Genomic DNA, 15,042 nt, shown 5'->3' on the forward strand with positions numbered 1-15,042 from the left:
GTCCAGGTACTGTTTAATAATGACTTTGGAGAAGGTTTCAGCATCCAATCTCCTGCTCAGGAAGAAAGAAGGAGGTTTCTGGAGGACTTCCTGTCGAGTGGAGCTGCTGCTGAGCCTCCCCTTCCAAGAAGGCAGCAGGTGAGGCCATGGTGCATCTCAGCCTTTCCTCAGTGCAAGGTAGCAGCGATTCAGGATGTGCTTTGCACTGATTCTCCACCAGCACTTGTGCTTGTATCTGAGCAGCAGGCGGCTGCTAACATTGTCTGCTGGATTTAGGCTGGGCAGGCATGGGGAGCACTGCCTGCAGCAGCACCAGCTGAGCCGAGGTACCAATGGGCTGTACTGGAAGCACTGAGGTTTTGAGGGCCTGATGCACAGAGGTAGGCCAAAAAAGAGACCATGAATCCGTGAGTATTTAAGGCACAAAGGAAGGCTTAAAGCTGTAATGAAGAGCATGCCTGGAGGCACAGATGCCTGCAAGCTGCCCTAGAGTCATAGAGGGAGGCCTAAAAGCCTAGAGGTTGCTCAGGAGGTTTAGAGGCCTTAAGGTAAAACAGCCAAGAGGAAGGCCAAGAGCCTGGCCAAGAGGCCTTGCAGCTTAGTAGTCCTGAGGCGAAATTGAGGCATGGAGGCCAAGAAAGAGGGAGCCTAGAAGAGCAGAGGCTGGGAGTAGCTGGGGGTCATACTTGAACCTCAAGGTCTGGACAGCTACAGCCCAAGAGGCCTGAAGCTGGACTGGAGGATTTGAGTTGGTCTTTGCTCCCCCTCCAGCCAGTTGGGAAGAGCCTTTCCATTGCAGAGAGGGCTGGGGGTTGAGTTCAGCATCTCCTGATGTACCACACAGGTCCAGGGCTTTCAAGAGATCGCTTATTGAAGTGCTTCAGATGGTGAATGTTCCTAGACACAGCAGTTGTCTTCTGAAAGCTCTGAAGCCCAAGGTTTGTTTTGCAGGTCCCGCTGATGGCACAGGCATCAAACAGCCCAGAGCTCATTGTTGGGGAGAGGCTGTAGATTGTGTTGTGAAGGGAGAGCTGGAGGAGGGCTTTGAGCAGCGTTGTGCAGGAATGCAAGCAGCTGATAAGAGGTGTGTGTGCTGAGAGCAAGGGCTGTACGGCTCATCTCTGTGTGCTGACAGGGAATGCAGGCAGAGCTCTTTTTCTCTGTTCTTTCCTGCAAGGCTGCGGCCCTTCAATGAGCAGCATTGAGCAGTATGATGACAACCCAAGAGTGGCAGCAAGAGATGCAGTGCAGCCCTTTCCAGCAGTGAGATGCATTTAGTCCTCTTGCTGCTTCTTAACATAGAAGGTACGTTGAGCTTCCACAGTTGGTGCCTTCGTAGCCTGTTTTGAAGTTCTTTAAGCTCTTCCTCTGATGCTTGCATCCTAAGTGAAGGACTTCCCTGTCTCTGCTGGAATGGTTCTTGTGCAAGGGCATGGCTGTCTTTGTCTGTTCCAGATGCTGAAGGGGATGGTTATGTGAGTGCAATGATGGAGCTGGCTTTTGAATGGTAATTGCACCCCGCTGATGTGCAGCTCTTTCTGACACAGGCAGGAGACGGGCGGCAGGAATGCAGCTCCTCTGGCAGTTTTGCAGCAAAGCTGGGAAGTAGACCATATGGATTTGAAAGAACTCAGCTACGTTTCCTATCCTTCCCCTGGCTATCCCCTTGCCTCAGCCCAGATTCCCCTTGCATTCCAGTAGGTGTCCCTTCCGTCCCCATGGCTGCCCCTTGCTTTCCAGAAGGTTGCCCTTTCTTTCCCATGACAGCCCACCCATAATTCCCTGAATGCCCCAATACCCCTCAATATTTCCCATCCAAGAACCTGTAGCCACCCCACAGCCCCCACAGAGCCCCAGAACCCTTCCAGGACTTCCTCAGACCCAGTACACCTTCCCCAGAGCTGGCCCAAAACTTCAGAGAACTACGTTGTCCCAAACAGCACCCCATGTCCCCCACTGGACTCCCACTGAACCCCCCTATTTCCTCCCTTGGACCTCCCTTACCCATTCCAGGCCCCCCAGTAGTCTCACAGACCCCCAGAGTCCCTGTCAGAACCCCCATCACCGAACCCGGACCCCCATTGCTGGAAAAGGTGTAGGGCACAGATGTGGGGGAAAGTGCTGTGGGGGGCACTGTGGAAAAAGGTGCATAGGTATGCTGCATCTGAAGCACGGATTCAGATGTAAACAATCCAAATCATTTATTACAAGTTCTCACATCACTTCTATATCTTCACAAGGTTTCTTTTCCTGGCTTTCCCATTCACCCCTACACTTCAACAGAACAGTCCACAAATGCTTCTTCAACCATTCATGTGGGCACTCATTCAACCTGAGCCGCAAGCCATTCTTTCTTCTTCTCGAGGTGTCTTTGGTTCTCATGCTGTTTATCTTGCTCCACAGCTGCTGCTCCGTGCAGTCCTTCCTGTATTCCCACATTAAGGACTGCCAGGAAAGAAGCCACCTGCCAATCTCCCCGTGCCGCAAACTGCCAAGGAACTCCATCCGTTCCCAGGAATGACAGGAGGGTGCCAACTGTGCATACACAGCTACGAACTGATGGTAAAGCTCCAAACAGCCTGATGAAATGAGTAAGGGATGGCCATGGTGCCTGAGGGCGGTGGCTGCACTGGTGCTCAGTATTCAAATAGCCCATAAATCTACACTGGGCCAAAGGATACCAGTTTCAATATCTCATACATTTTTACTGTATTGGTGACAAAAAGGAGGACATTGGCTCTCACCCCAAAGATTCCTGAAATATCAGGCCATCCTGGTAGAGCAGGATGATGTAGAAATAATTGTAACGAATATTGTCAACCCATTATCATTCCTTAGCAGACCTCCTGGAGAACCAGTACTTCATGACTGCTTTGAAGCATCTGAAGCTGCACACTGCAGCCAGTCAGTCGGACCTGAAGGACAAACCCTTAGAAGATACAGAAGTTAATGGTTTTGCGAGACAAGGAGGCTGAAAGGCAGGATACACAGCAATTTCTACTGAGGAGGTAATGGAAGCACAGCATTACATGTGGGGACTTCCCCTCAGAAGGCTGAAATAACTGCCTTGACAAGAGTCTTAAATATATGAACAGATGCTAATTATGTATTTGGGGTGCCACACACTCATAGTGCCATTTGAAAATGGATACAAACAGTTTCAGTTCTCGTTTTCTGCAGACATTAATAGTTCACTTATCCTGCAAATAGGCTGATTTCTCTAAGGCAAATTGAAGTGCACAGAGGCTGGGGCTGGGGTCTTGTAGAGCAGCTGGAGTAAAGAGGAAAGTATCCAGGAGGCTGGGATATGATTAGGAAATGAGAAGGAAGTAAGAGCTCCTTAATCTTCTACTCCTTAAGGGATGGTGAAGCTCATGAAAATAAATTCAAGATCTGGAGTTAAATGAACATTTTCCAAGGGGAAATTCCAATATTTATTGTATAGCAGGAGGAGTGTCTCTGAGAGTGGCCTGGACTTGTCATTATCTTCTGTACTCTGACCAGGACTCCAAGGCCAGGAACAGCAGATGCCCAACAGCAGCTCCATCAGATGGTTCCTCCTGCTGCCATTGGCAGATACATGGCAGCTGCAGCTCCTGCACTTCTGGCTCTTCCTGGGCATCTACCTGGCTGCCCTCCTGGGCATCAGCCTCATTATCACAGCCGTAGCCTGCGACCACAACCTGCACACCCCCATGTACTTCTTCCTCCTCAACCTGGCCCTCCTCGACCTGAGCTGCATCTCCACCACTCTCCCCAAAGCCATGGCCAACACCCTCTGGGACACCAGGGCCATCTCCTACACAGGATGTGCTGCACAGCTCCTTTTTCTTCTTCATCTCAGCAGAGTATTCCCTTCTCACCATCATGTCCTATGACCACTACGTTGTCATCTGCAAGCCCCTGCACTACAGGACCTTAATGGACAGCAGAGCTTGTGCCACCATGGCAGCAGCTGCTTGGGGTGCTGGGGTTCTCCATTCCCTGCTGCACACTGCCAGTACATTTTCACTGCCTCTTTGCCAAGGCAATGTTGTCAACCAGTTTTTCTGTGAAGTCCCCCAGATCCTCAAGCTCTCCTGCTCAGCCTCCTACCTCAGGGAAGTTGTGTTTTTCTTCATTGGTGCCAGTTTAGGCTTTGGGTGCTTTGTTTTCATAGTTGTGTCCTATGTGCAGATCTTCCTTGCTGTGCTGAGGATGCCCTCTGAGCAGGGACGGTACAAAGCCTTCTCCACGTGCCTCCCTCACCTGGCTGTGGTCTCCTTGTTTCTCAGTACTGACTTTTTTGCCTACCTGAAGCCCCCCTCTATTTCCTCCCCATCAGTGGACCTGATGGTGGCAGTTCTGTACTCAGTGGTGCCTCCAGCAGTGATCCCCTGCAGCACTTGAGGCACAGACTCAGATGTGAACAATCCAAATCATTTATTACAAGTTCTCATATCTCTTATATACCTTCACAAGTTATGGAAGATATGCACAGTTCTTCTGGACGTTGTGCAAAGAGTGAATCAAAATCAGCGCTTTTCTTTACGAGTCCCTTCATGCCTATGAGCTTTCTGTCCATTATGGTGGTACTTACAATAGAGACACGAGGTAAGTCCTGAGTTTTAGTGAATCTTTTTATTATGATTCTATGATTTATTTTTGATCTTTTCATTCTCCTTTTATTTTTCTTTCATCTTCACTTTTTTTCTGGGCATGTACCTGGACAAAGTCCAGAGGTTCCATGTTACCACATTTTTTCTAATTCTGCCTTTGTAGATCTACGGTCAGGTAGATCATATAGATGTATGGTGCTAATGAGTACATCTGAGAAAACCAGTGGTTTCACGCGTTTCATAGAATCATAGAATCACAAGGTTGGAAAAGACCTACAAGATCATCTCGTCCAACCATCCTCCCTTTACCATACCAACAGAAAAGCCACTAAACCATATCTCCTAGCTCCCCATCCAGACGCCTCTTGAATACTGCCAGGATGGCAACTCCAGCACCTCCCTAGGCAGGCCATTCCAGTGCCTGACCACTCTCTGAGAGGAAAAAGTTCTGTCTTATGTCCAGTCTAAACCTCATCTGATACAACTTGTGGCCATTTCCTCTTGTCCTGTTTGTTGCCTGGGTGAAGAGGCCAAGCCCCTCCTCATCACAACCTCCCCTCAGGAAGTTGTAGAGTGCAATGAGGTTTCCCCTGAGTCTCCTCCACGCTAAACAATCCCAGCTCCCTGAGCTGTTCCTCATAAGACTTGTGCTCCAGACCCCTCACAAGTTTTGTTGCCCTACTCTGGACACATTGCAGGGCCTCGATGTCTTTCTTGTAGTGAGGGGCCCAAAACTGAACACAGTACTCAAGATGTGGCCTCACCAGAGCTCAGTACAGAGGGATGATCACCTCTCTGCTCCTGCTGGCCACACTATTTCTTATACAGGCCTGGATGCTGTTGGCTTTCTTGTCCACCTGGGCACACTGCTGGCTGAGTTCAGCCAAGCATCAACCAGCACCCCCAGAACTCTTTCCTCTTCACAGACTTCAACATATATCTGCTTCCCTCCAGATGTCTGTCTCCAGCAGATGGCACTATAATTAATCTTGTGCTGGAGACATTGTTTTCCTTTGTACTTTCATTTTCCGAGCTCCATGTTTCGAAGATACTGAGAAAGATTTCACATCAGGAAATAAAGAAGATTCGATTGGTGCACTTGATCTAAATTCTTTGCATCATTTAGTGCACTGCAGAACTAATAGATGGCTGCATGAAATAGATGCAGTGAAAGTTAAAGCTTTGGATGGAAATGAATGGGAGTAGTGGCTGTCGAGAAAATCAATAGCCCTTTACTCCTTTAGTAGTGGCTTCCCAGATGTTGAACCCTATGTAGCCTGAAACAATCCAGTTTCCGACTTCTATTCTTTCTTAAGGAAGATATTGGAAAGGTTTTATGTTTTCTTTGGTGTATAAGTTATAGCTGGTCTTCTTGTCCGCTCCCAACCATTTTTTAAGGAGGAAAATTAGGTAGAGGATGTCTTTAATGTTAGGAACATTAATCATAATTTCAGCCATTTGACATTTTTTAGTAGTTTGTATTTGTTTAAGTAATCCTGAGGGTAAATATTCACATATTGCTTAACAGAACTGTGACTGTAGAAACCGTATTTCTTGTTTTCTACTCTTTCAGTGGATTACCAGGAGCAGGCATTTCATTCCCTTTCCATGGACCTGAGGACTGGCGAAAGAAAGACCTTCCTTTTGAGATACCAATGTGTGCCCATCTTGTTATGTCACTTAAATACATGCAATAATGATCAGCTTTCCGGTGTTCTTGATGGATTACATCAGATGACCACGGAATCTGGTAAATTAGTATATATTTTTATTTTAAATAAGGATTGAAAGTTTTGATGAAAACAAGTGAGGTAAACTTGTGTGCCTCCAGTGGCACAGTGGTTAAGGATGCCACTTTGCAACACTGGAGGCCCTGGGTTTGAATCCCCCCTGTGGCACAAGTGGTAGAAGTGCCGCTCTGCTACACATGAGGCTCGAATCCCGGGGTTTGGACTCGTTGATCTCTAAGGTCCCTTCCAACCCGCACAAGACTGTGATACTGTGAAACAGAAGTGCCAAGTACAAAGCAGCGTGATTCTTCTCTATAAATACTCTAATCTGTCACTAGCATTCATTTGTGTCATGCACATTCACTGGAGTCACAAAGTGTATTTCTAATTGTGAATCTGTAGATTTGCCTGGGGTTGTTGTGACCAAAATGCAGGACCCAACACTTGGCCCTATTGAAACTCATGCCATTAACCTTGGCCCATCAATCAAGTCTATCCAGGTTCCTCTGTAGTGCCCTTCTCCCCCTCAGGCAGATCAACACTCCTTCCCAACTTAGTGTTGTCTGCGAACTTACTGAGGGTGCACTCAATCCTCTCATCCAGATCATCAATGAAGATGTTAAACAGAAGCAGCCCAAGCACCGAGCCCTGGGGGACACCACTCATGACCGGCTGCCAACTGGATTCCACTCCACTGACCACAACTCTCTGGGCTCGGCCATCCAGCCAGTGCTTCACCCAGCAGAGCGTGCGCCCATCCAAACAGCGGGCAGCCAGCTTCTCCATCAGAATGTTATGGGGGACAGTGTCAAAGGCCTTACCAAAGTCCAGGTAGACCACATGGACAGCCTTACCTTCATCTACCAAGTGGGTCACCTTGTCATAGAATGAAATCAGGTTAGGCAGGATCTGCCATTCATAAACCCATGCTGACTAGGCCTGATCCCCTGGCTGACCTTTAGTTGATCCATGATGATACCCAAGATTATCCTTTCCATAACCTTCCCGGGCACCGAGGTGAGACTGATGGGCCTGTAGCTGTCAGGATCATCTTTCCGACCTTTTTTGAAGATGGGCTTCATATTCAATTCGAGATTTGGCTGACTGTCAGAGCTCAGAGGGCTGTTATCAGTGGCAAAGGGTCTAGTTGGAGGATCTAACAGTGTTCGCCAAGGGTCAGTGCTGGGTACAGTTTTGTTCAGCATCTTTACTAACAACCTAGGTGAAGGGATGGAGTCCACCCACAGAATGTTTGCTGATGATACAAAGCTGGAAGGTGTGGCTAGCATGCCAGAAAGCTGTGCTGCCATTCAGACTGGCACCGGACAGACTGGAGAGTTAGTCAGGGAGGAACCTGATGGGATTTAACTAGAGCAAGAATATAGTCTTGTACATGGAGAGGTTAGATATTAGGAAAAGGTTCTTCATCAAAGAGTGGTTGGGCACTGGAACAGGCTCCCAAGGGAAGTGGTCATGGCACTGACCTGTCAGAGTTAAGTGTCTGGACAACTCACTCAGACATACAGTCTGATTTTTGTGTGATCCTGTGTGGAGCCATAAGTGATCCTTTATGAGTTCTTTATAACTAAGGATATTCTGTAAATCTGTAAAAAAAACAGTCTTCATTTTGTTTATAATCTCCTTTTATGTACTGAAAGATTGCAATGAGGTGTCCCCAGAGCCTTCTGTCCTCCAGAGTCCAACTCCCAGAAGAAGCCCAACTCCCTCAACTCTTCTTCACAGAAGAGGGCTCCAGCCCTCTAAGCATCTTCATGGCCCTCCTCTGGACCTGCTCCAGCTATTCTACATCTTTCTCGTGCTGATGGACCTGGACACAATATCTCATATGGCTACTCTCCAGCATAGAAGGAGACAATCCCTTCCCTGCCCTGTTACCACCCTTCTGTTGCTGGGTGCAGTTGGCCTTCTGGGCTGCAAGGACACTCTGCTTGCTCATGTCCAACTTTTCAACCACCAGAACTCCTGAAGTAGTTCTCTGCAGTGCTACTCTCAGTTAGTTCTTTTATCAGTCTGTATATATATCTGGAATTACCCCAGCCCAGGTGTAACACCTCATACTTGACTTTTCTGAAGCTCACTAAGTTCATGTCCAGGTCCATCTAACAGTTCACGCTTCATATCTCTCCAATTTAGAGAGAAGGCTATCATGTGAGACCATGTCAGTAATCTTAAATCATGCATTCCTTCTCAGGCAGATCCAATTGTCACAGAAAGGAATATGCACCTTGATTCCCAATGTTGTGATCTTCTAGAGCTAGTTTGAGCTGTCTGTAAGTCAGACAGCTGACTATGGCCTCTTGAATAACTTTCTAATACTTTTGCATGCCTGCAGACAATTACAATATCTTTGCTCCTTGTAACAACATCCCAATATTAATGACTCAGTACTGTTTCTAGTCTTGTCATTCTCTCATGGAGTTGAGAATTACACTGTAGAATTTAGATGACCAATTACACAACACAAACAGGAGTACTGAATCTGGTTGTTAACAGTTACATTCATATGATTGTGATAAAAGATTTTGGATGATTTGTGGTACATTCCTCTGCAGTCCCAATTGGAATCCCATAACTGAGTCAGTCAGGTTGCAACTTTGAAGGAAATGCAGGAGGTGATAAGATAGAATTGATAAGATCCTGAAATTACTGGAAAAGATATACATCTACCTTACAAATTCTAAGACTGGAAAGCAGCATGTGCCTCCTAGAAGCGCAGTACTTCCAGCACACTGCTGCCCAGCTGCAGATCTTTGAAACATTAGCTCCCAAAGCCAGCTTTCTTGGAGACCTTTTTCCAGCACATGTGCGTTACTTATATTGTAGACCAGTGACTATTTCAAACTGAAAGTTCATTTTGTATTTGTTTATTTGTTTGTTTGTTTAAACATATAATCATCATGCTTTTCATACAGAAGGTTTGGGCTGTGTGTTTTTATTATTATTATTATTATTATTTATTATTATTATTATTTTATTTTTTTTAAATTTTTGTACGTAGTTATTTAACACATGAGATGGGAAACTGAGATAGTCCTATGAACAACTGCAACCAAAGAGAAGGCAAAAGGGCAAATGCTTCATTGTACAGTGGAGCTGATACTGTACTTAGAGCCTTTACAAGACTGTCCAGCCTGCTGAACTAAACAGTCAAGCATGTGAATCACGCTGTAGGTGCTATATTTACTTCTGAAGTCCCTCTGCCACAGCTGCAGGCTATACATAGCCATTCTCACACAGGGCAAGCAGCCTCAGCAAATGCAATCTTCAATGAATATCTTGAAGGACTTTAATTAAACTCATAATACAAAAATTTGTTGAAAAGAGTATTTATCCATACCAGGATTCTACATAGTCATAGTAAGTGTTTTGGTTTTTCTTTTTTCCTATATCTTTCAGAACAAAAACAATTTCTATTATATGCTTTACTTGAAATTAGTATAAAAAGCTTTATATCTGTATTCCCATGGTAGCCATGTAATTAGAAGTTTAATCTTATATTTTATCCTGTGCTTTTCTAAAACGCAATATTTGAACTAAAATTTTATTCTGTTTTGTCAACACAGAGTCATTTTTGATCTAGAAATCCAGATTTCATTATAATGTGCAATAACGAGGAAAATGGACAAACAAGCAAAAGGTCTTGTTAACATATGTTAATATGAAATGGCTGACTGGAATACAAGATTCCCACAGCTTCGTGTGTTTGTTATGCTTGGATTACTGACTTTTTATTCATGGAAACATTGCTTTTGTAGATAAGAAAAACCTGAAAATTATGAGTTCATATTATTACTAATACTTTAATATGGAATCTTGTTTTCCACAGATATGGGTATTCTTGCTGTATTTGCCCTACCACTGCTTCTTCTAGGGATCAGTGGAATCATTTATATTTATCAGACAGTCATATGGCTAGTGTCCAAATCAGCAGTGCAAAACAAGGTGGTGGTGATCACAGATGCCATCTCTGGACTAGGCAAGGGTGAGTTGTCTCTTTACTTCCCAGAGTCAGAGAACACTACGTCTATGATTCTTAAGTGTACTTTTAAAATCTCAGATACAGGAACCACTGATGAACTTTTAGGAGCTGCAGAGCTTTGAGTTTACTTAACTGAACAAAGTAGGAGGTTTTGTAAGCATGTCAAGTGCTATTTTTAGCACTTTGCTACTATGAAATCTAATATCACAAGTTGTCACTTTTGAGTAGCAGCAAATCAGCATTAACTGGTGTTACTTTTCTCTGCTACATGTACGTTTTAAGCCTCTAAAGGCTTCCACTTTTTCAGTTCCCTGTAACTGTGTTGACCCTTCTCTCCCTGCAAATTGCTGCCCCTCTGTCACCTACATTACTCTTCCCTTGGTATCCTCCAGAACCTCCAAAAGTGATGCCTGACCATGTATGATTATGTGTTCAGTAAAAGAAAGGAAAGGATGTGTGGTAGTTACTTTATTTATCTCAGGCCACAGGAAAATTCCTTTCCCAACATACTAGAATTTCTGGACAAATGGACACATTTATCAAAGTTTAAAAAGTAACAACAAAATTGATGTTTTCAGTAGTTTATAACAGCTAATTAAGCTTGATTCATGGACTTTTTAAAATGCTGTAGCACAAAAGAGTCCAGACGAATACACCACTGGTTTCCCTTTTCCTGTTGTTCACAAAATACTCTTATTCATCAATTTTGTTATTAGATCTGCCCTGTTAAGTTTATAAGAATAATATTGGTGTAGCTATCTATCATAGTAAAAGTAAATAATCTTTTTAAGTCACAAAATTTTTCAATTCTATTCTATTCTAAAAAGAAATAAAAGAAATTCTTAAAAAAAAACAGTTGTGAAAGATAAAAGTTACATAAATAGAAGTTTTCACTGGAAATGTTTAAAAGTCTTATACAATACTTCCATACAGATATTAAGATTCTAAAATTGAAATTGAAAGAATCCAAGGTAGACATATAAGAATATCTGAATTTTCCTGAGGGGACTGAAATATGAAGAAAAAAATATTTTTGAAGAGCGGAAAATGATGCCTATTCAAGAAGGGTCCTAGGAAGCAAAACAAATTAAAGAGATGGGAAAAGCAAGAGTAATTGTGAGTAATTATATTGTTGACATTTGTAAATTTCTTTTTTTTATATATTTTGAACCTTTCAAAATTAATGAATTTTAAATGAATGATTCAACATCATTAGCAAAAACATCCTCCCAGTTCAACTAAAATGAATATAATCAAACTGCTATTATTGTTCTTATTTCTTTTGAACTTCTTTCTTAGAATGTTCTCGAGTGTTTCATTCAGGAGGGGCAAGACTTGTGTTGTGTGGCAGAACATGGGAGAAGTTGGAAGCCTTGTATGATGCTTTAATTAGTGTGGCAGACCCCAGTACGGTAAGTGTTTTTTCACACTGCTCTGGAAACTGACAAGTAAAAAGGTAAAAACCTTGTTCAGGTACAAAAAGTGCTTTTAAATCCACTAAAATGAGGTAGACATGGAGCATGATTCACATGCCAATAGTGATTTTGGTCATCCACAAAATACACCCAGCACAGTTCAGAGAGAGAAAGAAAGGAATAGTTTAGAAGAGCATGGTGTCAAAAATAAATCAAATGCTCCTGAGTGGACCTGCATTTTGAACTAATCCCTGCCCAAAGCTAGACAACTAGAAATGCTAGGTAGATTGATTTACATGTTAATTCAGATGTAGTTCTCCATTCAACTGTGTGAACTGTCATTGTTTTTGCATAACTAGAGTGTTCAGGAAGTGGGAGATGGTTCCAAGGATTTAAATAATCTTAAATATTTCTGCTAATTTGGGAGAGTTCCCAGATTGCAGTCAATGGGAGCACAAGTCCCCTTCCCTCATTGCCACTGAGTAAGCATGCGAATAGACATACAAGACCTGCAAAGGCTTCCCATGTTGTCAGAGGTGGTTCTTTGGGAGGTGTTTCTTTGGTGCTCATGGAAAATCTTTCCTTCTCTGATAAGACTTGTTTTGGAGCATAAGTAGTCCTTAAACAAATTACGTAGCCATTTGTCACCAGGTCAACAGTATTTGTATGTCACCCTTTTTCCACATTGAGCTTCATTCATCTGTATAAAGAAATAATGTGTTTGTGCTAATTTGTGCGATCAACTAGGAAAAATGATTAAGTATAACTAAGGGACCCGCATTTCTTCAGTATAATAATAAGTGAAAATCTTCAGAGTTCATTCCTCTATCCTGTAGCTAATAAAATCTATATCTTCGAAAGAAATAAGACGTGTGGTTTGGATTACCTATAGTTAAATAAGTCATTCCAACTTCCAATTTTCCATGTAAATTCAGTTCCTCCTTATATATGTAAATCATCTCTTAAAGCACCATGTTCTGTGGGCAGCAAAGTTTTGTTTACGAAAAGAGAAATGATAGGAGTCCTCCCGTATGTATATTTATCTGTATTTATTGGATACAGCTATTCCAGCTTACTCTTCCTGAGGTGTTTTACCTTATATACCTGTATCCAAATTTCAGAGTACAAGAATACCTGTTACTGAGTTACCCTCTTTCCAGAGCAGGTTGAAGGAACAAAACAGGACTTTTGTAAGAATGGTAATGCACTTTCTTCAGATACAGTGGTAAATTTTTTAATTTTATTTTATTTATATATATATATATATATTATTTTTTTTTTGAAGAGCAAATAGAAATAAATTTTTATGTATAAGGAGTCTGAAGTCAAGAAAACCAACAAAGTACTTTGACACACCAATGGGTTATATCAAGCAGGTATTCCTTATTACAGCACTGGGTCCATGAGGATCGCTCTGCCAATATGTGCATGAAGAGAAGCAGAGACTGCATATTTAAAGACATAGTGTATATTCATTATATTCCAAGGACATGTGTGGAAACTCCAGTCATGGAGTTCCCTCTAGAGCTCACTCCGGGACAGTGGGAACAAACCCAGGGGAGCAGGAACAAAAGTGCCTCCCTTCTCTTAACAGCGTGGTGTGTCACAGCATGGTGCGGCGCACCCGACCACGTGCATTTCGGGAGAGGGGAAGGGAAGGGGGATTGCGATTGGGTCTAAAAAACAATGAAGGAGGAAAAAGTGATATGAGAACGAATGGCAGTTTAATAATCCAATAACTCTAAACAACAACAAGAGAGTTTCAACAAAGAGAATACCAAGTCCCCAATCTCACTGATGAGCTGTGGAAGGCGGGAAGCTCCGACCACGCTGTCTCCTCGCAGGGAGCCAGGCCAGAAAAAACTTGTCCCTTTCCTCACTTCTCCTCTGGTGCAGTTCCCCACATGCCCATTTAAGGCTGTTCACAGAAAAAACTTGTCCCCTTAACTCCCATTATTCCGCATGGTGTTCTGATGTGGAATACCAACACCAACCAAATTACAAAACCATAACAACTCCAAAAAATGATTAACATCTCCAGTGGTTGTGAGTTGAAGGCCAGTAATCATTCTCACTGTAAATTTCCAACATTTAAGTGGGGTAGCCCAAACCGGTTCCCACTGATGTTACACTGAGCTGAGGCATCTGTTTTGCCATCTTATCTTCAACAACAGGACATCCATTCTGCTTTTTTATCTTCACTTGACAATGATTTTCACAGTTAAGTGTCCACTGTATTTTGTTCTTGAGCTTATGTTCATGCAGACCTCCTGTTCTTCAGCTTCTATCCACTAGAGTTACACAAAGGGCTTCTCTCACAATATGGAAAAGCTGTGCTCATGATTCAAATCCTTGAATATTTTTTTCCTTTATTAGACATATACACCAAAGCTAATTCTTCTGGATATCTCAGACATAGACTATATTCAAGATGTAGCAAAGGAAATCCTGAATTGCTATGGTTGTGTGGATATACTGATCAACAATGCAAGTATGAAAGTAAAAGGAGCAGTGCAGAGCATTTCATTGGAACTTGATAAAAAGATAATGGATGCCAACTATTTTGGACCTATAACATTAACCAAAGGTATTTTCAATTTTTTCACTTTTTCCTGTCACAACTTAAAGCTTGAAATCCAAATCACTGGCATTATTCTGATGCATTAGCATTTAATTTTGCCTTCTTCGCTACAATCAGAATCAAGTCTCTGAACATAAGATTTAGGAGAATTTAATTAAAATCAGACAGGAAATATATCAGGCTTCGAAATATATTAGTATGTATTTGAAAAAAAAAATTTCTGTGCTTGCTGCCTTTGTTACAGAGAAACACTACTATAAAAATGTTGACTCCATCTCAGACTTATGATACAGTTAGTACAAGCTATACCAAGTGGGAAGAGTCCTGAGTCTGGTGTGTTGGCAGCAGATGGTTGTGATCGCCTCAGAGGGGACTGATAGGACAGGCAAAGTGGGGAGTAGTATGTGATGGAGGGGCTGTACTGCACAGAGCTTGCAATTGGCAGTGACACATTTGAAAGCTTTGGATAAGGATTAAAGTACAAGAAAATAAGCAAGTGTCATTTTGGAAGTCTATTGGTCAGTAGATTGATTGTAGAATAGCACCACAGAAAGTAACCTAGGGGTTATGATTGACAGCAACTTGAATATGAGTCAACAGTGTGCACTGACAATCAGAAGAGCCAACCATATCCTAGAATGCATTAAGCAAAGTATAGCTACATGGGCAAGGAAAGGGATCATCACACTGCTTTGTGCTGGAGGTCAAAGTATATGAG

At 42.9% G+C, this 15,042-nt stretch overlaps 1 protein-coding gene across 6 annotated transcripts in view; it reads left to right on the forward strand.

Moving 5' to 3' along the window:
• Window positions 1-15,042, forward strand: part of DHRS7C (dehydrogenase/reductase 7C) — a 17,639-nt gene continuing 2,597 nt past the window's right edge. The window contains exons 1-9 of one of the 6 annotated variants that reach the window (XM_085522672.1): window positions 1-138; window positions 952-1,084; window positions 1,178-1,305; window positions 1,456-2,562; window positions 2,839-3,008; window positions 6,172-6,348; window positions 10,176-10,331; window positions 11,628-11,740; window positions 14,120-14,330. In XM_085522672.1, the coding sequence (XP_085378798.1) occupies window positions 6,207-6,348; window positions 10,176-10,331; window positions 11,628-11,740; window positions 14,120-14,330 (622 nt within the window). In that variant the 5' untranslated portion in view covers window positions 1-138; window positions 952-1,084; window positions 1,178-1,305; ... (1 more) ...; window positions 2,839-3,008; window positions 6,172-6,206. Of the gene's footprint in view, window positions 139-951; window positions 1,085-1,177; window positions 1,306-1,455; window positions 2,563-2,838; window positions 3,009-3,100; window positions 4,594-6,171; window positions 6,349-9,405; window positions 9,707-10,175; window positions 10,332-11,306; window positions 11,445-11,627; window positions 11,741-14,119; window positions 14,331-15,042 lie in introns of those variants that run through there. The other 5 variants (XM_015879501.3, XM_085522671.1, XM_015879505.3 and 2 more) reach the window with 5 other exon arrangements.

The sequence above is a fragment of the Coturnix japonica genome, chromosome 23 (genome assembly GCF_054131305.1).
Source record: "Coturnix japonica strain WE chromosome 23, WE-NBRP24, whole genome shotgun sequence".
In the NCBI taxonomy this organism is placed as follows: Eukaryota; Metazoa; Chordata; class Aves; order Galliformes; family Phasianidae; genus Coturnix; species Coturnix japonica.